At 41.0% G+C, this 20,813-nt stretch overlaps 3 protein-coding genes across 5 annotated transcripts; all 3 read left to right on the top strand.

Moving 5' to 3' along the window:
- The first annotated feature begins 328 nt into the window (after nucleotides 1-328).
- LOC131320505 (peroxisomal nicotinamide adenine dinucleotide carrier) lies at nucleotides 329-8,767 on the top strand. Of its 3 annotated transcripts, none has more exons than XM_058351221.1 (11): nucleotides 329-537; nucleotides 628-705; nucleotides 799-873; nucleotides 3,246-3,376; nucleotides 5,176-5,230; nucleotides 6,028-6,129; nucleotides 6,525-6,593; nucleotides 6,669-6,776; nucleotides 6,936-7,004; nucleotides 7,916-7,970; nucleotides 8,291-8,767. In XM_058351221.1, the coding sequence occupies exons 1-11, from the start codon at nucleotides 457-459 to the stop codon at nucleotides 8,482-8,484; spliced, it is 1,017 nt and encodes a 338-aa protein (XP_058207204.1). In that variant the 5' UTR covers nucleotides 329-456; the 3' UTR covers nucleotides 8,485-8,767. The 3 variants fall into 3 exon arrangements, with proteins under 3 accessions (XP_058207204.1, XP_058207203.1, XP_058207205.1); XM_058351220.1 differs by having other exon boundaries at nucleotides 784-873; XM_058351222.1 differs by lacking the exon at nucleotides 8,291-8,767 and having other exon boundaries at nucleotides 784-873; nucleotides 7,741-7,948.
- A 9,067-nt stretch (nucleotides 8,768-17,834) lies between these two features.
- Nucleotides 17,835-19,085, top strand: LOC131321234 (uncharacterized). Its single transcript, XM_058352238.1, has one exon. It carries the CDS (start codon nucleotides 17,835-17,837, stop codon nucleotides 19,083-19,085), a length of 1,251 nt encoding a protein of 416 aa, XP_058208221.1.
- A 213-nt stretch (nucleotides 19,086-19,298) lies between these two features.
- Nucleotides 19,299-20,057, top strand: LOC131321233 (uncharacterized). The gene is made up of 2 exons (XM_058352237.1): nucleotides 19,299-19,795; nucleotides 19,943-20,057. Exons 1-2 carry the CDS (start codon nucleotides 19,299-19,301, stop codon nucleotides 20,055-20,057), a joined length of 612 nt encoding a protein of 203 aa, XP_058208220.1.
- Nucleotides 20,058-20,813: the final 756 nt, after the last annotated feature.

The raw sequence follows: 20,813 nt of genomic DNA, 5'->3' as shown, positions 1-20,813 counted from the left end.
GAGCTCATCGAGTAGAACAACTATGCAAAAAATTAGTTTAATTGGATATCATTAAGTACCTAATCGGAACCCATATAACTCTCAGTCCATGAGTTACAGTGGATTTGATCCAATGTTTCGGATTCATTCTTTTTAAGATAAAAAGGTTCCGATCAGGTACTTAATGATATTCAATTAAGCTGATTTTTTGCATAATTGTTCTACTCGACGAACTCTACAAAGTGAATAATTCAAATTATCGGAGCGAGACCAGGATGGGCCCCAAAATGGGGTGCAGCAGCATGCTGCTGTCCCCAAGGGAACAGCAGCCCCCCTCCCTCCCAAAAAAGGGTGTTTAATTGAATACGATACGGCCAAAGTCGGAGATAGTTTGTTCCCTTCTCTCTCTCTCTCTCTAAAAGTATCTTCCTCTCTCTCTCAAACTGGAATTAGATCTCGTTTTCACGGGGGGAAAATATGTCGGACGCTTTGATCAACGGACTCGCCGGCGCCGGCGGAGGAATCATCGCTCAGCTCATCACTTATCCCCTCCAAACTGTACCGTCTCTCCCTTTCTCTCTCTCCATGTATATATGAGTCTATGATCTAATTTGTATGTACCTATGTATATGTATTTTGGTGATCTAGGTGAATACGAGGCAACAGACGGAAAGAGATATGAAGAAAGAGAGGAGGAAACTCGGGACTGTAGAACAAATGTTTCAGGTTGGAGTATTTTTTATCTGCTTACAATTGATGCTAAAATTTCGTTTAGTATTTTATTCTGTATTGGTGAATGATTAGAGTAATGATCGACAGGTTGCTAAGCAAGAAGGATGGACTAGGTTATACGGAGGCTTAACCCCCTCCCTGGTCGGTACGGCCACGTCTCAGGTGAGCTCATTTTAGCTCTCCTTTGCGATCTCTGCGATTGTGCGCCCTGGGCAACCTGCATTTTTGTGCTTTTTCTACTATTTGTAGTGGCAACTGTTTCTAGCTTACAACACCCTTTGGGATTCCATTTCTCTCGAAAAGAAAGTGCTGTTTTGGTCTGATTAGAACAGTATTTGCTCTTGTTGCCAATACCCCAGCGGAAAAAAAGGAATTTTGCTTCAAATGGCAAAAAATTGTTAGTTTATCTTGTGTAATCTTTTGGTATGATACTGGATACCTGGGTTGAGAGGATTATGGGAAAGGGGAATTGTGATTAAAATAGGAGGAGGAAGAAGAAGTTAGTTACCCTTAAGAATTCTATGAAAGTGAATTAGTCAAAAGATAATGCAACACTTTCAGCACGACACTTTCAAATGGGGGTGGTACTGCCTGGACCAGAATGGTTCTGCCAATTTTACGGAGTAGCATGGGTAGGTGGAGGATGCAAGCACATCTAGCTAGTAAAAACTAAACTCATGCTACTAGCTACTTTTGAGTAGCATGTGGTTCCATGGCGGTGGAAAGTGTGCCATTATTGTTGCAGTCATTGCGTGAGTGATTTTATCTAGTGTATGTTTAATTATTTATTAGTTATGATCTTGTTTTACTTTTGGTTTTAACCAAGAGGGTGACTGTAGGAATCACATTTGAGACTATAATGCCACATACCCTCAAATTTGGTTCTCACTAGACCTATGAAATGTAAAAGTGTAGCATCACCTTCTCCGTTTCAAAACCATAGTGAGTCTTTTGATACTATGAGCTCAATATTTAAGACTGGATGGGTTGGAACCATCTCATACTTTTCACTTAATTCCTTAGCTCAAGTTTCTTTATCTTCTGTGTAAGCTTCTTGCTTCAGCTTTCTTTATGAGCTTGCTTTGGGCAAGTATTGCTCACAGTCATAGTGTTGGTGGGCGTTGGTGTTGTCTTAGATAATGGGATGTGGCGATGTGCAAAAGCAATGGATCGAAGAGTTTTGTAAAGTGATCAAAATATAATTTGAAACACAGAAGAAAAATAAAATGGGTAATTTCTGTTGTTTTTCTTTGAGACAGGTCCAAACAACACTAAAAACTAACAAAAAAGGAGCAATGTTTAGATGTACAAATAGTTGATTGAAGGCTGTCTACTAATATGTTCGAGAACTTGAGAGGTTCATATATGCTAGCCCCGGTCACACGATATGCACGCACTAGATAATTTCCCCCCTTACCATTATTGGGAACCTCCATTTTAGTTTTCCATTCAAATTAGCTCAAAATATGTTAGTTATGCTGTTTTGGTTAGGTAGAGCTGTTAATTTCATCTATCGGGTGCCTTTATTACATATATATAGCATACCTCATTTCCGTATAAACCTGTCAAACATTTTAGTTAATATCTTCAATTGTTAGTGTCAGTCACCTCCATTTGCAGCATTTGAGTTTTTTTTTTATAAGTAAATAATTATATTAGCAACGAGGCATTTGAGTTTTATTACTATATGTCTTAAAGTTCATTCGATTCATTTACAATGATGAAAAAGTAAATATATTGTGGGGTTCTTGTATTGTTTTGTGAAACCAATTATCTTAATTTTGAAGTTTGATATCATCAGTCGCATAGTCCTCTAATCTTTAGGTGGTAATTATATCTTACGGTACCCAATGTGTGTTATAGTATGTAATTGCATATTCATTGTTGTGTGCCAACGGGCCCATTCATTAATGCTGTTTGGCTTTTGTGGTAGTATTTTGCATTTACGCGGTGAGGATTATATAACAATTAACCAAATTTACCTTTTTTGAAGTCCGCAAATGATGATTTATATAATATTTATCTATTGTTGTGGGTCCCATGGCCCATTTCATTAGTACTATTAAGCTTTTTAATATTATTTTATATGTTCTCAGATGGAATTCAACTATCAGTTTGCCAAACTTAACCTTTTTGAAGTCTGCAACTTAAGATGTATATTACATTATTTTTGCTGGTCCACAGGTTCCACTTCATTAATCAAATTTTACTTCTTTTTAGTCTGCAAATGCTTATTATATGTATAGATTCACCAAGAAGTGCCACATAAGGCGGACAATATTATATGTAGAGATTCGCCAACAAGTGCCACATAAGGAGGACAACAAAACATCATCTGCACAATTTTTTTTTTTTTTTTTGGTGCTTCGGAATATCAGCACAACTTAATTGGCATTCCAGATGGATTAAAAACTTGAGGAATTGGCTAGATTTTTCCAGATTACAGAAGCAGATTTCTTGTTCCTATTCAGCGTGAATGTCATTTGCTCACTTATATTTTGATTTCTTATACTGTCTTATTTTTTATGTTACAGGGTGTTTACTATTATTTCTATCAAATACTCAGGAACAAAGCTGAAGTTGCCGCACTTGAGCATAGAAAGAAAGGGATCGGTGATGGATCAGTGGGGATGTTCTCATCACTTGTGGTGGCTGCTTTATCTGGGTAGTTAACTTTGTTTTTAGTGGAATCTTGAGTTTGTTATCTATTTTTGAACCTCTAAGACTAGGCACAGCTTGTTTTAGTTCTCTCTGCTTCACTTGGTTACAACTTACATCAATGGGTCTATTATTCTTAGTCAGGTAGCTATATTTTGTAATTCTTGATTGAGGTTAATCTACTAGCTCAACTCAGGTCAGCTTCAGCATTAATGCGGTTCTCTGGTTCATTATATCTATGGAAAAGTGTATCGAGTTTTTGCTGTTCAAAGTATGTACTGATCAATTATTCAAGATATTTTTCATCATTTTTGTTGTTACTGTGGATATGAGGTGCGAGAAGAATATCCGGGAATATGGCAGTGCTACAAAGGCTCAAGACCACCGGAGGTGGAGGAGGAGAGAGCTTAAGGGCCAAGGCAGACATAGAGAGAGATGGAGGGATGGCAGTGGAGAGTGGTCAACCAAAGAATAAGTGCGTTAGGTGTGTGTTGAATGCTTTTCTTGAATGAGGCGTCAACTCCTCTTCATATAGGAGCCTTGGAGGAGAGGGAAGCCAACTGTTTGATGTGGTTTCTCTTTAAGCCCAGTGGTGTTCTATATCATGGAACTCTTAGAATATGGTTTGGGTGATATATGAAGGCCTGTATCATGGGGTAGGTGTGATACAGGTCCCAAATGTTAGGTGGTGAGCTGGATGTTGCAGAGGCGTGGTTGTGTCAGTTGTCGGGTGATTTAGGCGACGCCCTCTCTCTCTATGGTTGGTCAAGGTGGAGCTCGCCTTGTAGAGGCCAGCCTTGACAATCCCCTTGAGAGCCTCTAAGCCACATACCTCAGGTCCCAAGCAAAGTACCTAGGTCTTGCTCCTGGCCTTGGTGATGTTGAATTCGCCATAAGTTACTATGAGCTCGTGGAGCTATAGGTGCTTAGGAGATAGGTGTTACCTCAGAGGGAGGGTATCCCTTGTGGCGGTCGTGGTGGCCGCCTCAGTTATTAAGCGGTGGAGGTTCCTCTGGTGGCATCCGGGGGCAGAGGACCTCTAGATACCCACAATTACCAAGGTATCTTTTAGATTTTTATTCCCATACGTTTTCATTCAGTGGTAATCATTGATCTGGCTTATTACAATGCATTTCATTTCCAATGATTTGTTACATGTATACTTGTGATGATATATTTGTTTCTGAGATTCGCAGGATATGTTGTTTGATTGAAAAATGTTGCACTTAACAGTATTTATTGTTCCATTTCGCCCCAAGAAAAACTGGGCATGGTGAATATCAATGAATAGGCATAATTTACTCTGTACTCCCTTATCCTTCTTGGCTGGGGTACTACTAATCAGAAGCACCTCTCATCTCGTATTTTGATGTCTTCCGTCTGCACCTTTGCAATAACTGGCTATGAAGGTTTAATCTACCAAGGAAAAATACTAAATTTTGTAGCTTGCATGAAACCTGATTTAATTTTTATGCTTGTAGAAGGAAGTAAGGTAACGAAATAGAAATTGAATCGAGTCTGTGGGCCTGTCGACTCTGATGCCTTCCAACTTTGATTTGGGGGCATGATTCCACAACATAATGTCCCTCGAGTTCTTCAATTTTTGACGTATAGAAGGGCCACTATTTCAGCAGTAAAACTTTCTGAGAGCAGCCTCTTTGTGCATATGTTGTGAATGGTTAGGTCTGTCTCCAGTCCTCCTTCGCCCATTCTCATGGATTGGGAATTACATGGTACTGTTATTGTTTGTAGGTATGCCTGTGAATATATTTTCATTAATTGTTTGACCCTTTTTCCTTTCTGTAGGTGCATAAATGTACTGCTGACGAATCCTATATGGTTAGTTGTTACCCGCATGCAGGTAAAAAGCAGGTTGTCTTTCACCACGGGTCTTTGATGCTATGAAACAAGAAAGTGTCACATAGCATAATCTTATTCTAGTTTGGTTAAACTTTACGATTTCAATGGCATCGATATATGGTAGAGAAACGTGGCCCAGTGTTTCGATTTGAATCCCTGATTTAGATTCTTTTCTATTTTCATCGTCCAATTTTGTTAGCAACAAAGATAGTAGTTTGTTTGGTCTTTGAATTCATCTTCAGCTAGACTGTAGTTTGAATCCTGTCTCATTTAGGCCATCTCTCACCCTTTCATCGGAGAAAAATAAAACCCTGTTCAAGAGTTAGATATTTATAATTTCTCAGGAAGCATCCATAAATACGAGTTTGCTCAGATGGCTCAGTACATGACCTTATACCTGGATTCTGATGAAGTCCTATGATTGCAATGTTATTGGGAAATGAGTATGGTTGATAAAAAAAAAAGGTTAATTTACTTACGGGTTTCTTTATCTGTTATTAGATGAGGTAGCATTTTCTTAACTTCCGTGTTCATTGGATTGATCGATTGATCTATTGTTATCACTTATCACAATTCAAACCCAATTTGTAGCAGAGCATTACATTGCTGGTTCTAAAACCCTTGATGTTGTGTTGCTTTACAATTTTAATCTAGCATGTCTTTCCCTGAGTTCTAACTTCCAAGTTTTCACCCATGCAACCACACTAACTCTTTAAAATTCATCTTTGTGAGTTCTAACTTCAAAGTTTTCACCCATGCAACCACACTAACTCTTTAAAATTCGTCTTTGTCGTTCAGACTCATACAAAGAAATCCCAATCTAGTCAGACTCAATCTATGGGCTCAGATGAACCAGTTCTTGCTGCACTGGAGCTGCCTCCTTATGGAACTATCCATGTGGTATGTACTGTTTTGTTATTCTTCCTGATACAACATGGCTATTTGGATGAAGCTTCTAAGGAATACCCTGTATTACCTGTGCTTGGAAAATTGATTTTGTTTTAACTGGAAGATAAAAACTCACATTTGGGGTTAGGGATAATCAGGCTCAAACTGATGCCTTCCACCACACCTCGTGCTCGCTCCATGTACTGCTAGTCTGTGAGCTATTATTAGTAAGGAGTAGTAATCACTAGAGCAGGTCATCTAATGTCTAAATCAATATTAGTTCAAGATGTTTGTTAGGGAGTTTCATAATTATGATTAGCGTGCAATAGAATATTTGCCAGTTTTTCTTGTGTATTGTCATGAACCATTATACCTTGTCTTTAACTTGGAATATCTACCATCTACAGATTCAAGAAGTTTATGGTGAAGCTGGAGTATTGGGATTTTGGAAAGGTGTTCTGCCCACGCTGATCATGGTATTTGAAAACTTGCAAAGTTACTCTAAGATGAGCCACTGGATGCTCACTGCCTGTTCTCACTGTCCTTTACAGGTGAGCAATCCCTCCATACAGTTCATGCTGTATGAAACCCTGTTAAAGAAGCTGAAGCAAAGACGTGCTTTGAGTAAGAAGGATAACAATGGTGTAACTGCTCTGGAGGTAAGTTCATGCTTTGGATTCTGAATGTTGAATCATTATACTGTTCCTAGAAAATTCCTTTACTTCTTTAACATGTCATCAACCATTAGGCACTTGCTTCCTTCACCCACTTTCTGTTAGAGATATAGGTCCTGAACAGTGTGCTTATTACTTTGCTAGATATTTCTGCTTGGAGCTTTGGCAAAACTTGGAGCCACCGTTGTAACATATCCTCTTCTGGTCGTGAAGGTAAGTTATAAGTGACGCATGCGTGTGAAAAACTGGTTTGGAAGCTTGTATTTCGGATGATTTTGCTTCTCTTCATAGCAAGAAAAATCTCAGGAAGCCTATATAAAAAAAAAATGAAAAATCTCAGGAAACTTGATTTCTGTGGGAATTCCATGTTCTTGGAGTAGAATTGATTGACATGTCTTCTGTTTTAAATAAGTTATAGGCGGCGGCTGCCGCTTTTTTTATTCACCTGCGACCTGACCTTTTTTGTATCATTTGTTTGAGTGTGTGGTTTGGATATATTGGTTTTTATTTTTGGTGCATATACATGATAGGTGATATAATAGAGAATGGCCTTTGGATCTACTTATCTACATATCTAATTCTACCTGAAACAAACCAAGACCAAGTACTGTCAGCAGCTGGTTTCTTGTTTTGACTCCTAGCAGGAGTAGCGCCACCTATGAGATTCATGTTCAACCGTTAGATTTCCAAAGGAGCATCAGCCAAGATAAACTGGCTTAACAAATGCATGCAACCTTAGAAGCTGCTCAGGATGTTCAGTTATTGGGCTTTCCTAATGGTGCATCAGCTGCTATACAAACTTGAAGCTTGAAGGATTAAAGTGAATTCTATTTGATTTCTTATTTATTGACAGTTTTATTTCATGATACTTTTATGTGTGTGGTAGAAAATAATATCAGCTGGGAGGTAAAATATATTTTCCTAAATTACGTGTCATGTGGAATAACAGAATATTTCACCTTGGGAGGATAACAGAAAGAGGATTTAACAGGGATGAAAACAACTTTTGAGAGAGAGACCAAAGACACCCCGACCTAAAGAATTGTTTCACTAGCCTTGTCTGTGTCGAATTTATTATTTTGTTGTCTTCATTTTTTCCGCTGATTTGTATTCTTTGTCTGCAGGCACGACTTCAAGCGAAGCAAGTTACGGGTGGAGACAAAAGACATCATTATAAAGGTTTGTGTTGCTTTTATCTCCCACAATAGCAGGGCATAACGGATGTCTCAACCATACCTTCAGTGGGACTTGGTGGTCTGTGGTCCATAGGCATCCTGTTAAATAGGACTATTTGCAATGCAACCTCTCACCTCTGTGTGTGTGTGTGTGTGTGTGTGTGTGTGTGTGCAGCATGCTTTTGAAACTTATTATTTCTGAACTTTAATTTGAATTTACTAAATCTGAGTCTTCTAATTAAAAAAACATTTAACTTTCCCCTCATTGTTTTCTTAATTTTGTGAAATGTTATCAATGCTGTAAGCTGAATTCCTGCATTACAGGCACCTTAGATGCTATCACGAAGATGATACATTACGAAGGGTTCAACGGCTTTTACAAAGGGATGAGTACGAAAATCGTACAAAGTGTTCTTGCAGCCGCTGTCTTGTTCATGGTCAAGGAAGAACTTGTCAGAGGGGCACGGTGGTTTTTAACTAATAACTCTGGCAATTCCGCCAGATCTAAACTTTCATAATTGAAACACTCTCCTCTTTTGGTTTTTCTTGTCTGGCATTCATAGCCGGATGTTGTTCAATCAGAAGAGCATTTAGGATGAAGTGGCTACACAAGCAGTATCTGTACGTTGTAGTAAATGGGATGCTATTGGATTTTAGGGGAAAATAAGAGGGTTGGGACGAACTGTTGTATTACTAAGATAATCTATTTCTGGCCGACCGTGGTAACTTGGGCTTATAACCAAGTGGGCCGTTAAAGTGATTGAATATTGATCAATTATTGCTAGTATAGCATTGTTAAAATGGTGTGCGCCCAATTGATGATGGATTGCTTCTCAATATACATTTCAAATCAGTATAATATGTTTCTGCTTTATTTAATGGTATGCTCCGGATATTTCATGGTGGAACCATGCAGTAGCTATTTTTGATGTGTATCGCTTCACTTATTGACAATGGATCTGAAGTGGCACATCAAACAACTGAGTGTTATAAAGGGAAAAAAAAGAAAGAGTTGTTCACTGTAAAGCTCGAAGTTATCAAGTCTTGTTATCATGTGTTGTTTGGTCGACTGCTAAGCTTGTGCACACCCCAACTCTAGCATCAATTTTGTTTTCTTTTAATGGACTACCGTTTTTGTATCAAAGAATTAGAGCAATTCCTCACCCATGGCGAGTTTGAAAGCTTGACAGTTCACTCTGGAGAGCCCTAAGCCCTTTTTGGACTTGTCTTTTCCATAAAAGCAGAGACTACTGAAGATTTCGTTTCTGTTCCGTGAAATGAAGAGAGAATAAGTTTCGGTCTTGTCTTTTGTTGTCGTGTGTTCTTCTATCCGTGGTAAGAGTTAATCCCTTCTCGGTCTTTTCTCCATGGATATTTTGCCTGAAGGTTAGAACTTAGAAATAAGTCAGTCCTCGTCTTCTTTTCACCAAAAATTTCACAACATCGAGAAAACCTTTTTGGTCATGTTCAAGGGAAGTCTCTATGTTGGCCATTCCTTTCTGATAACATTTTTTCTTAGCAGCTCAAATGAATATCTTCATCTACTTGTATTTATGTTCTTCCCTCATAACAATGTTACTTGACCATAATAGAGCAGTGACATCCCTGAAAATGCATGTGTGTGAATAATGGAAAAATGTTGTCATTACCTACCAACTGAGTTAGGAGAGGCAACTTCTCATTCCTCCGATGCAGGACTGTATATAACCGCAGCCTAACACAGCAATGTGGAGTGTGGAGCCTTGGCAACCCAATTTCTCACGGGCCAATATTTAGTACTCATTCAAGGGCCTACCCTAAGCCCATATAGCTGCAACGATATTTGATGCCGCTGGCCGGAGGCCTAATGGTAATTGTAATAAATAATAACTAATATAGAAAATTAGAAGCCAGTCCTATTTTTTACTTTTGGTTTTATCTCAACCCTAACTATTATTGCAAACTTGAATAAACTTTGTTCTGTTGCATAATGACTCTTTTGTCCTTGTAAACTATGTGAATTGAGAATGATGTGAACTGTATATGTGACCCGAGGAATATTTTTGTCCAGAATAATAGGCCAATATATCGGGTAGAAATAATATATGCGATAATTTGGGCCGAGCCCAATTTACACCCCCTAACTAATAAGCCCACACGCTCGACAGGTTCTTTTTTTATCAGCACACGCTCGACGGTTAGATTCAGGTAATCGACGCTTCACTATTCTCCCCATACGATCGAAATGGATCTCGCAAAGGTTTTCAGACAAACCCTAGAGATCACTCCGAAATGCAAGAGAAGGATAAGCGGACATGGCCACCAAAAACCCTAAGAAGGCGAACCTGTTGGATCACCACTCCATCAAGCACCTCCTCGACGAATCTGTCCCTGTGGTAAACTCCATACATTCGCGTATGTGCTCTGTAATCAGATTACGCAGTGCTTCGTTAGTTTGTAGGGCGGTTTTCATAATGATCCATGTGTTTTGGATTTTTTAAGATCGTTAAAGGCTGTGAATACATCGAAGATGTGAGGATTAGTAACATCAGGTTGTTTTTGGGAACGATCATCATCATCATTGCTCTTGTCGCTCAGTTTTACTCTAAGAAGTTTCCTGAGAACCGGAATTTTCTTATCGGCTGCGTCATATTATATCCTTTTGCTGTTTGTATGCAGAGATTAGGGTAGGGTAGAAATATTAAGTTCTGAGACTTGGAGCTTTGCTCCTTCCCAAGTTTCAGGTTCGAAACCTCTTAGGTGCTGTCAATTCTTCTAGGGCAGTCCATGCAGAGTTTGCTCTTGCTTTAATTGGGACCTCCGCGAGTGTGGGCGGTGGGATTGGTCCCCAGGATTAGTCCAGATGCATATAAGTTGGCCCGGACACCTGAATTATACAAAAAGAAAATGTAAGTTCTGAATTTAGTTTTTAGCAATATATTCTTTCTGTAACAGAAATGTTTCTGTTAGGGTCCGTTTGATTAGAAAGAAATTTATGTTGGAAAGTGAAAATGAGAGAAAGTAAAGAAAAAGAAAAGAAAGTGTGAAGAAAATTTGTTTTCTTACATGTGTTTGTTAAAATGAATTTTTTTGAAAGAATATTGCAAGATAAAAAAATTCACTAACTTACCCTCAACCTACTTTAGGGATCATGATAGAAAAGGAAATATTATGGACATAATGAGAAGTGTCATAAAATGTGACAACTTTCTCAAGAAAATAAATTTTTCTTGTGTTTTTAGCAAGAAAGTGGAAGCTATGTACTCATGCTTTAATGAGTTTTACATGAAAATCCACTTTCTGGTATTTTTATGCTAATCAAACACTAGAAAAGTGTCATTATTTTCTCTTTCTTGCATTTTCTATCACTTTTACTCTATTATTCAAACGGACTCTTAAGCTCAAATGAAAAGAAATCTTTGATCAGATTAATCTTAGTAAGCTCAAATGAGCAGGGGTCTTTGAGTTTCCAAGGTTAGGACAGTGAAACATTCGAACTTATTGTGTGAGCAGCCTAATTGGTTTTGCATGTGATGTTCTGTTTCGAAATAATAGTAGTGTTTCACAAGGTGTTAGATCTTTGACTCTGGCAAGTATATTGTATTCAATGGACTATTGCAGCTGATCATATTCACAATGGAAAAGAATGCGATTTTGTTCACCTATTGTTTACACCCGTTTTTGGCATCAATTCTTGGACTAGCGCTGGAGGGTCATTTAATTAATTATTGATTAAATTGGGCTGATATCTATTGCTTTCTCGGGCTAAAAATTAATGGGCCGCATTAATTTGGTGATTTGGAGTAAGACCAATTAATTTTAGTCTTGAAGCTTGGCCCATGTTTTATTTTGTGAGACTTGGCCCATGATTTGTGGATAAACGGTTATGGATTGACTCCAACCGTTGGGAACAAAGAAGACTGTGGGCCGTGATGCATGGAATAATTGTTTCAAAGCCATGTGGTTAACTACCCCATTATTCTCTAGTGCCCACGAAATGGGGAAATGGAGTACCCTATTATCTCCAGTAACTTCCCATGATGGGAAAAAAGGCATGTGGGTAATTTTATTAACTTCCAGCAACTGCCCATTATCTCATGAAATGTACAAGTGGAGGAGTTACATGGGACACTTGTCATCACGAGAAGAAAGCTGGAATTCCTCTTGCATGCAAAGCCGTGGCCTATAAATACTGGAGTAAAAATCAAGAAGAAAAAAGGGTTCCCACACCAATCAAGCTCAACACTTAAAACCAAAGCCTTCCTAGCGAAGCAATTATCTCATTTCTCCTTCATTTCTATCTCTCTTATACCCCCAATTTTGTTATTACGACATAACAAAATTATTCATATCTCCCTTGTATCCCCAACTTTATTATTACGACATAATAAAATTATTATTACGTTGTTACTTCTTTTCCTACACGGTTAGAAAATTATTAAGTCCTCGCTCGTAGAGGCAAAATCACGGACCTTCACTGCAATCCAACCCTTAGGTTGCAGCACTATTGCCCTCACAGATTCGAAGTCAGAAAAGGGGCACTCAGTCCTTTACGTTGGATGCGACAAGTCCTGGCACGACCGCTTAGTCCTTGAGTTACTTTGGAGCCGAAACAGTTTTTGGCACGCCCGGTGGGACCGTAATCGTCTAAGGGTTTTATTATGACAAGGAAGCAACAACAGCAACAATCGGATCCACCCAACCCAGATCCACCACAGAGTCCTGAGGGAGTGGCAGTCGACTTGCCATTACTCGAGGAGGTTGGTCCTCAGATCAGCGCCCAAGATCTTAGCGACGCTACCAACAGTGTCAAAAATTATATGTTTTTGGCAGGATGTGAGATCTCCCGCGACGTAACACACTCAATTTCACAATCTTTCTCTCAGTCCTTGGAACCTTTGACCATAGCAGTCAACAAAATGGTTGTTACGCTTACAGAAAGGCTACCGCTCGCTCTTCAGCAGCAGGGCTTTCCACAGTTTGGTGTTTATGGCAACGGTCAAGACCAAGCTGGCTTATTGGGGGTACCTCTCCCTCCTCAAACATTCTATCACGCTACATCATCTAGCAGCCCTGCACTCGGGGGGCAAAAGGAGAAAGGAATCGTAATTAGAGGAGCCCAGTTGCCTCCAGTAAATGACGATCAAAGGTTTGTTTTGGTTGAAGATCTGAACAAACCTGACAAGACGGACAAAAGGCATTCGCAAAGAGGCCAGGGCTCTGAAAAGGACAAAGGAGTTGCCCATACTCCTCAAAGCTTTGATACTCGGGGGGCAAGTCCAGCCCAGAACCAACAAGCACAAGAGGCACACCCGCACCCGCCTCCTGTGCCAGACCTAGCCATGGGAAGGGATCAAGTCCTAAACTTGCTCCAGGAGCAGTTAGGACCTGGTTTTAGACCTTTGGGAAGGCCAATGTATAGGAAACCTCATACCGAGGATGTGGACAATACACCTTTCCTAAAGGGCTATAGAGTTCCAGAATTTCAGACCTTCAACGGTGAGAGCGCGCAATCAACAATGGAGCACATTGCCAGGTTTCAAGTTCAATGTGGAGAGGCTGGCACCATTGATGCTCTAAAGTTGCGGTTCTTTCCCAATTCTCTTACGGGGACAACCTTTACTTGGTACATCAACTTGCCGCCTAACTCCGTGCAGACCTGGGCACAGTTGGAGGAGATGTTCCCCCAGCAGTTCTACAGGGTAGAACCAGAAGTGACACTGGCAGACCTGTCATGCTATTGTCAAACCCATCTAGAATCCATGGAGTCCTACCTCTTACATTTCAAGACTACTCGATTCAAGTGCAAGATAGTCCTTCCAGAGGCCGAATACGTGCGTATAATATTAAACGGCCTGGGCTTTGAAATGAAGAAAAAGTTCTATGGGACAGAATTCAGAGATTTGTTTGAGTTATCCTCTAAGGCCTCTCATTATGAAAAGTTCTTGGCAGATGAGTAGGACAGAAAGACAGCATCCAAGGGAACGTATTACCGTGACCCTAATTACGAGATTGCTGCAGTAGAAGTAGAGGTAGACCCAGACGTGGCAGTGGCTGAAATAATCAACAAAAAGCCATACGTTTGTAAGGCCTTTGTCAAGATGGAGCCCACGAAGCAGCCAATCCAAAACACCTTTAGCCCACGAAGCAGCCAATCCAAAACACCTTTAATAGGCTAACCATGGCTTATACTTTTGACGTTGGTAGGGCTGAAGCTATCTTTGATCAATTCCTAGCCGACAAGCTGCTCAAACTACCCTTTGGTCACAAGATTCCAACTCCGGAAGAACTAAAGGGCAAAGAGTATTGTAAGTACCACAATTCTTGGAGTCATGCAACTAACAACTGCATAGTATTTAGAAATGATATCCAGGACAAAATTGACCGGGGGGAGTTCAAGTTTCCTGAAAAGGACAAGCAGCTCATGGGGTTCGACGGTAATCCTTTTCCCTCAGGGCTGAGTACAAATATGGTCTCTGTAGACATGAGAGGAGTGCCTAGGACTGTTCCTAGGCTGAAGGTAAGTTTGGGAGCACCTTCCAGAGCAGTTTACAAGTCCAATTCAGGCAGGTACTGGGATCCTTATTATGACGAGAGGGATTTCAGGACTGAACGGGTCAGAAGGTTTGAAAAGAAGAATTCATGGTGGTCCAGACCTACAGGGGTAAAGAAACCAGAAAAGCCAACTTGTTCTATGATATGCACGGAGTGCGGTCATCATGCCAGTCCTAGCAGGCTTAGCAAACCAGCTCTCAAGAGCATTATCGTGGGAAGGACTGAACCAAGGTCTGAGGAGTCACACAGGTCTAAAGGAAGAAGGGTTGTACGTGAATCTGTGTTCAACCGAATTCAGCCAGGATTGGTTGAAGTTGAAGAAGAGCTGGGCAATTTAAGGATTTCTGCTCCTTCCAATGGAAAGCAAAGAGTTGTGAGACCTCCAGTCACTCCTCCAGATGAGTGGCATAGGGTTGAACATCCAAAGTTTCCTTTTGAACCTCCACCTTTGTCAAGATCTCAGAAGAGGCGCCGCCAACGATTCAGGCAGGCAGCAAGAAAGGCTGAGGAAGAGACAGACCTACTTGACGACCCCATGAATGAGGACGAGCTCATGAATGAAGATGATCCCAGGGGGAAGACAAAGATGGAGGTCCCGGTGGAAGAGCCTATGGTCGAAAAACCTAAGGCTAAAAGAGTATACAAGCCTTTGGAAAGGACTATGGAAGAGGCTATTGTTGAGCCTCTTCCAAGGACTTTACCCCAGAAGCAAGTCCCGTTCAAGAAGACGTACAAGGAGGCCGTTACCAAACCGCCTCCAAAGCAGGCAACTGTATCCAAGAAACAACCTCTCTTGGAAAGAACTCTTAAGGAGGCTAGGATTCAGCCTCCACCAAGACAAGTCACTTTGCTCCAGAAGACAGCCCTTGAACCTACAAGGTCTGACTCGGGGGGCAAGTCGAATCTGAATCCACAGGCCAAGGAGTTCAAGCCTGGACAGGGTTCTAATATGCAATGCAACATGGTTGTGATCCTACCAGTAGATCTGGAAGCCAAGGACAACACTCCAAAAGCCATGGAAGGAGATGTTGTGGAGATAGGGCAGACTGCTGAAATTCTAAACGAGTCTTTCTCTGTAGGACTGAATGGGCCTTCAGTGATTGTGCTAAAGGATGAGACTAAAGGGAAGACTGACGATCGGGCAACTAATGTGATCTTTGAAAAACCAAATATTAAGATGAACAAACACATTAAGCCCTTGTACATCATGGGTTGTCTTGATGGAATGCCGGTCAATCATCTCTTAGTGGACAATGGGTCAGCAGCCAATCTCATTCCTAGGTTTATGATGCAGAAGCTAGGGAAGACTGATCAAGACCTAGTCTCCTGCACTTCAACCTTGACTGATTTCACTGGGAAGGAGACAGCTTGTCAAGGTATTCGGATCATGAACCTAACAGTAGGGTCCAAGACCTTAACAACACCTTTCTTTGTTGTTAATTCACACTCTTCTTTCAACGTTCTGTTGGGGAGAGATTGGATTCACTCTTGCCTGACAGTTCCCTCAACCCTTCACCAATGCTTTATTTTCTGGAATCAAGACAACGTGGAGGTGATATGGGCTGACCGGAGACCTTTCCAGGCCTCTACAAATCATGCTGATGCCCATTTATACGATGAGGGGTGGATCCAATGAAAGTGGCAGGCCTTGACAAGTATGGCCACCACAAGATAGCTCCTATACATGGCAACAAGTCAGTGGAACAAGTAAAGGCACTTTTTCAAGAGTTAATCGGTCCAATGATCACGGAGTCAAGTAGGCCGATTACAACTTCCTTCAAACGTCATTCTCAATGTCAGTAAACCCTTCAGAAGAAGAAAAGAGTGTGGCCCTTCACGCCACACTGTCAAAGTTTGAAGCCTACTTACTTGAAAGGAGGCTGATGGGTGTTCAAGAATCAGAAGAAGATCATTCGGCTTGTGCGGCCAAAGCAATCAATGAGGATGAAAACCTGTTGAAGATCTGGATGAGATCAGACTGGAAGACTTTGAAGCAGCCCCAGCCAAGTTGGATGATCTAAAAGCCGACGTGCAAGATCCTTTGGAAGAAGTTAACTTGGGAGATGCGGAGAATTCCAAACCTGTATATATTAGCCAACTTCTCCCAGAAGATGTCAAGAAAAGGTTCATCAGCTCTTAAGGAGTTCAAGTCCTGTTTCGCCTGGACTTACGAGGAACTTTCAGGTATGTCCAGAGATCTAATGGAACACAAGCTGTCTATTCAACCAGAATTCAGACCTTTCAAGCAACCGCCAAAGAGGATGTCCAATGAGGTCTATTTGCAAGTCAAAGATGAGATCGAACGACTCTTCAACGCTGGGTTCATACACACAGCTAGGTATGTTACTTGGCTCTCTAATATCGTGCCAGTCCTTAAGAAGAACGGCAAGGTCAGAGTATGTGTGGATTTCAGAAATTTGAATTTGGCATCTCCAAAGGACGAGTACCCAATGCCAGTGGTAGATCAGTTAGTGGATGGGGCTTCTGGTCACAAGGTCTTGTCCTTCATGGATGGACATTCTGGTTACAATCAAATCTTCATCGACGAGACCGATACCGCTAAGACTGCTTTTAGGTGTCCTGGAGCCCTAGGAACCTTTGAGTGGGTCGTAATGCCCTTCAACCTGAAAAATGCAGGTGCTTCGTTTCAACGTGCAATGAGCGCCATATTTCATGATTTCATTGGCCGTTTTATGGAAATCTATATCGATGATATTGTGGTCAAGTCTCAGTCCTATGATGAACACTTGGAACATTTGAGGAAGTCATTTTTTAGGATGCAACAGTTTGATTTGAAAGTAAACCCCTTAAAGTGTGCCTTCAGAGTGTCCGCAGGCAAATTCCTTGGATTTTTAGTTCACAACAAAGGGATTGAGGTTGACAAGAACAAGGTTAAAGCAATCATGGAAGCAAAGCCTCTTACCACCAAGAAAGAGCTACAGATGTTTTTGGGTTCTTTCAACTTCTTGAGACGGTTTATCTCAAACCTAGCAGGAAGGGTTCAGGTCTTCTCTCCACTCTTGAAGCTGAAGGACCAAAACATCTTTGTATGGGAGGCAAACCATCAGAAGGCCTTTGAAGAAATCAAAGGCTATTTAATATGCCTCCCATCAAGAACAAGCCGTTAAAGCACTACATCTCAGCAGCTGAGGGCTCTATTGGAGGACTTTTAGCTCAAGACAACGCTCAAGGAAAGGATCAGGCGGTTTATTATTTAAGTAGGTTGTTGACTCCTTGTGAGAGGAGATACACCCCTATTGAAAAGATTTGTCTTGCCTTGTACTTTTCAGCAATAAAGTTGAGGCACTATATGCTCCCTGTTTTGGTGTACATTATGAGTAAAATAGAACTAGTCAAGTACTTGTTTTCTCGGCCAATTATGAGGGGCCGAATTGGCAAGTGGTCTTTAGCTTTAATGGAATTCAGTTTTCAATATATCCCTCAAAAAGTCGTGAAGGGCCAGGCCTTAGCGGATTTTCTCGCTGATCATCCACGCGTAGATATCGATGATGGACCTGAACAAGGACTGAACGCTCTTGAAATATCACTTACTCCTTGGACGTTGCTTTTTGATGGATCAAGGACTCAAGAGGTCTCAGGCTGTGGAGTAATTATCATCTCTCCCCAAGGCCTGAGGACCGAATTGTCTTTCCAATTTGATTTCCCATGTACAAATAATCTAGCCGAATATGAAGCGGTTGTTATAGGCCTTGAAATTCTTAAGGATCTAGAGGCTAGAGAAGTGCAAGTTATTGGGGATTCAAACCTTGTTATCAATCACTTGGCAGGGGCATTCAAATGCTATAGTGAGGACTTAGCCTCTTATTATATGGCAGCCATGCAATTAATCCAAGATTTTGATAACGTCATGGTCAAACACGTCTTAAGGAGTATGAATACTGAAGCCAACAGCTTGGCTCAGGCCTCCACAGGCCTGAGGTTAGCTCCAGAAACTATTCACAAGATTATCATAATCCAAAATAGATTGTTACCTTCTGTAAGGAGAAGAGGTCTAGGACTGGAGGTATTTACTTCTGATTTCACGGGAGAAGAGTCAGACAATGAACCCGAGAATGATTGGCGTACACCTATTATTTCTTTCCTCAAAAGGCCCCATCATAGAGCCTCTAGGAAGGTAAGGAGAAGGGCTATTAGCGATATCCTCGTGGGTGACGAATTATACAAGAAAAGCTTTGAGGACAACTTACTTTTAAGGTGTTTAGGGCACCCTGAGGCCATGAGGGTCATGATTGAAGTCCATGAAGGAATCTGTGGAGCTCATCAATCAGGGATAAAGATGAGATGGCTAATCAGAAGGTATGGACACTATTGGCCAACCATCTTAGAGGATTGTATTCGTTTTTCAAAAGGATGTCAACCTTGTCAAGCCCATGGCCCAATCCAGCGTGTTCCTGCAGCTGATTATCATGTTGTGGTCAAACCTTGGCCTTTTAGAGGTTGGGCCCTTGACGTAATTGGAAAAATTTATCCGCCCTCTTCAGGAAATCATACTTACATCTTGGTAGCCACGAACTATTTTACTAAGTGGGCAGAAGTAGTGCCATTAAAGTCTGTGGATCAATAAGAGGTAATCAAGGTGATCAAGGAAAGAATCATCCATAGGTTTGGACTGCCTGAACACTTTGTTGCAGATAGGGGTACAATATTTATGGGAGAACAAGTAGTCAACTTTGCTGCCCAACAAAACATCATCATGTCCAACTCTACTCCTTATTATGCATAAGGGAATGGCCAAGCCGAGTCCACCAATAGAACTTTGGTCAATATTATAGAGAAAATGATGGAAAATAATCCAAAGGCTTGGCACGAGTTACTCTCTGAGGCCTTATGGGCCTACAAAACTTCAAAAAAGGAAGCTACTAATATAACCCCTTATATGTTGGTATATGAACATGATCCAGTCCTACCAATGGAAGTGGCGGTGAAATCAGCAAGGATAGCGTATCAACATGGCCTCACTCCTGCATATTATACTCAAGCTATGTTGGTAGAACTTAAAGACTTAGATGAAGTTAGGCTCGTAGCCCTTGACCACATGTTGGTTCAGAAAAGAAGAGTCGCTAGATCTTATGACAAACGTGTAAGAAAGAAGAGCTTTTCTGAAGGTGACTTGGTTTGGAAAGCCGTATTTCCTTTAGGGGAAAAAAATTCAAGATATGGCAAGTGGTCCCTAACCTGGGAGGGACCTTATCAGATTGCTCAAGTCCTTAGAGGTAACGTTTATCTTCTCATGGACTTAAGTGGTGATCTATTTAAGCATTTAACAAATGGAAAGTACCTAAAACATCATTATCCTACTATGTGAAAAATGAAAGATTTTGGGAAAAATATTGTTAATAAACCATATAGGGATCTACCAACAAGGCCTGAACGGAGGCCATAATACCTGTCATGCAAAATTCATAAAGGCCTCAAGTTCAGGCCACATATCATCAAATCAAACCAGTACCCTAGGCCAGTCAAAGGAAAGTTCCAGGCCAGGCACAAAAGGAACAAAGTTAAAGTTATTACAGGCCCAAATCGAAAGAAGGAGTAAGTTTTGAGGACAAGACCTACAGGAGGCCTTCGAGGCTGTTCTTGAGCTTTTCCCAGGAGGTATCAAAGCTAGCAAGCTGGACTTCAAGTGTTTCCCGTTGCCCACGGAGACTTGGAACTTCTTCGACCAGGAGATTCAACTTCATCTTCTGACTTTTTGATCCAGCTTTCAGCTCATCGTGATGCTTGGCCAGCTTCTTGGATTTAATCTGAAGTCCGTCCAGTCGACCTTCAGCTTCAACCAGTTTAGTCTTGAGGTCCTGGATTTCATTGGAAGTTGTAGTGATGTTAGCCTCATTGGTCTTGACGTCTTCTTTCAGCTGGTTCCATTCAGTGCTGAACCTAGTTAGCTCCATATCAACCAGGTCTAGTTCGGCCAACTTAGCATTTATCTTGCTGAGTTCATGTGTGGCAGAGTCATGGGATTTGATCATGTTGGGGAATTCCTTTTAAAAATACTAGAGAGAGGTCTACTCTGTTTCCAAGGCCTTAGCCTTCACTAGCACGTCCATGGCTTTCTTGATGATTGAGGCTCTGACGGGATGAACGGCTGCCTTAAAATTTTGAAGGGGAGCCATTATGAGGGCTGTTTTTGCCTCAGAGACCTCTTCTGGGGTGAACTCAAACTGAGAAGTTGAGCCAAGAGGTGCCGAAGGTGGCTGCCTTCAACAAGTCTTGCGTAGATTTGAACAAGGAATCCAGGTCCTCGTCTTCCTCCTCTTCTTGCACATTAACGAATTCAGGCTCCACGATAGGA

This window comes from Rhododendron vialii, chromosome 3a, assembly GCF_030253575.1.
Source record: "Rhododendron vialii isolate Sample 1 chromosome 3a, ASM3025357v1".
NCBI classification, from domain to species: Eukaryota; Viridiplantae; Streptophyta; class Magnoliopsida; order Ericales; family Ericaceae; genus Rhododendron; species Rhododendron vialii.
The sequence above is the reverse complement of the archived record's forward strand: the minus strand, read 5'-3'. Positions and strand labels throughout refer to the sequence as shown.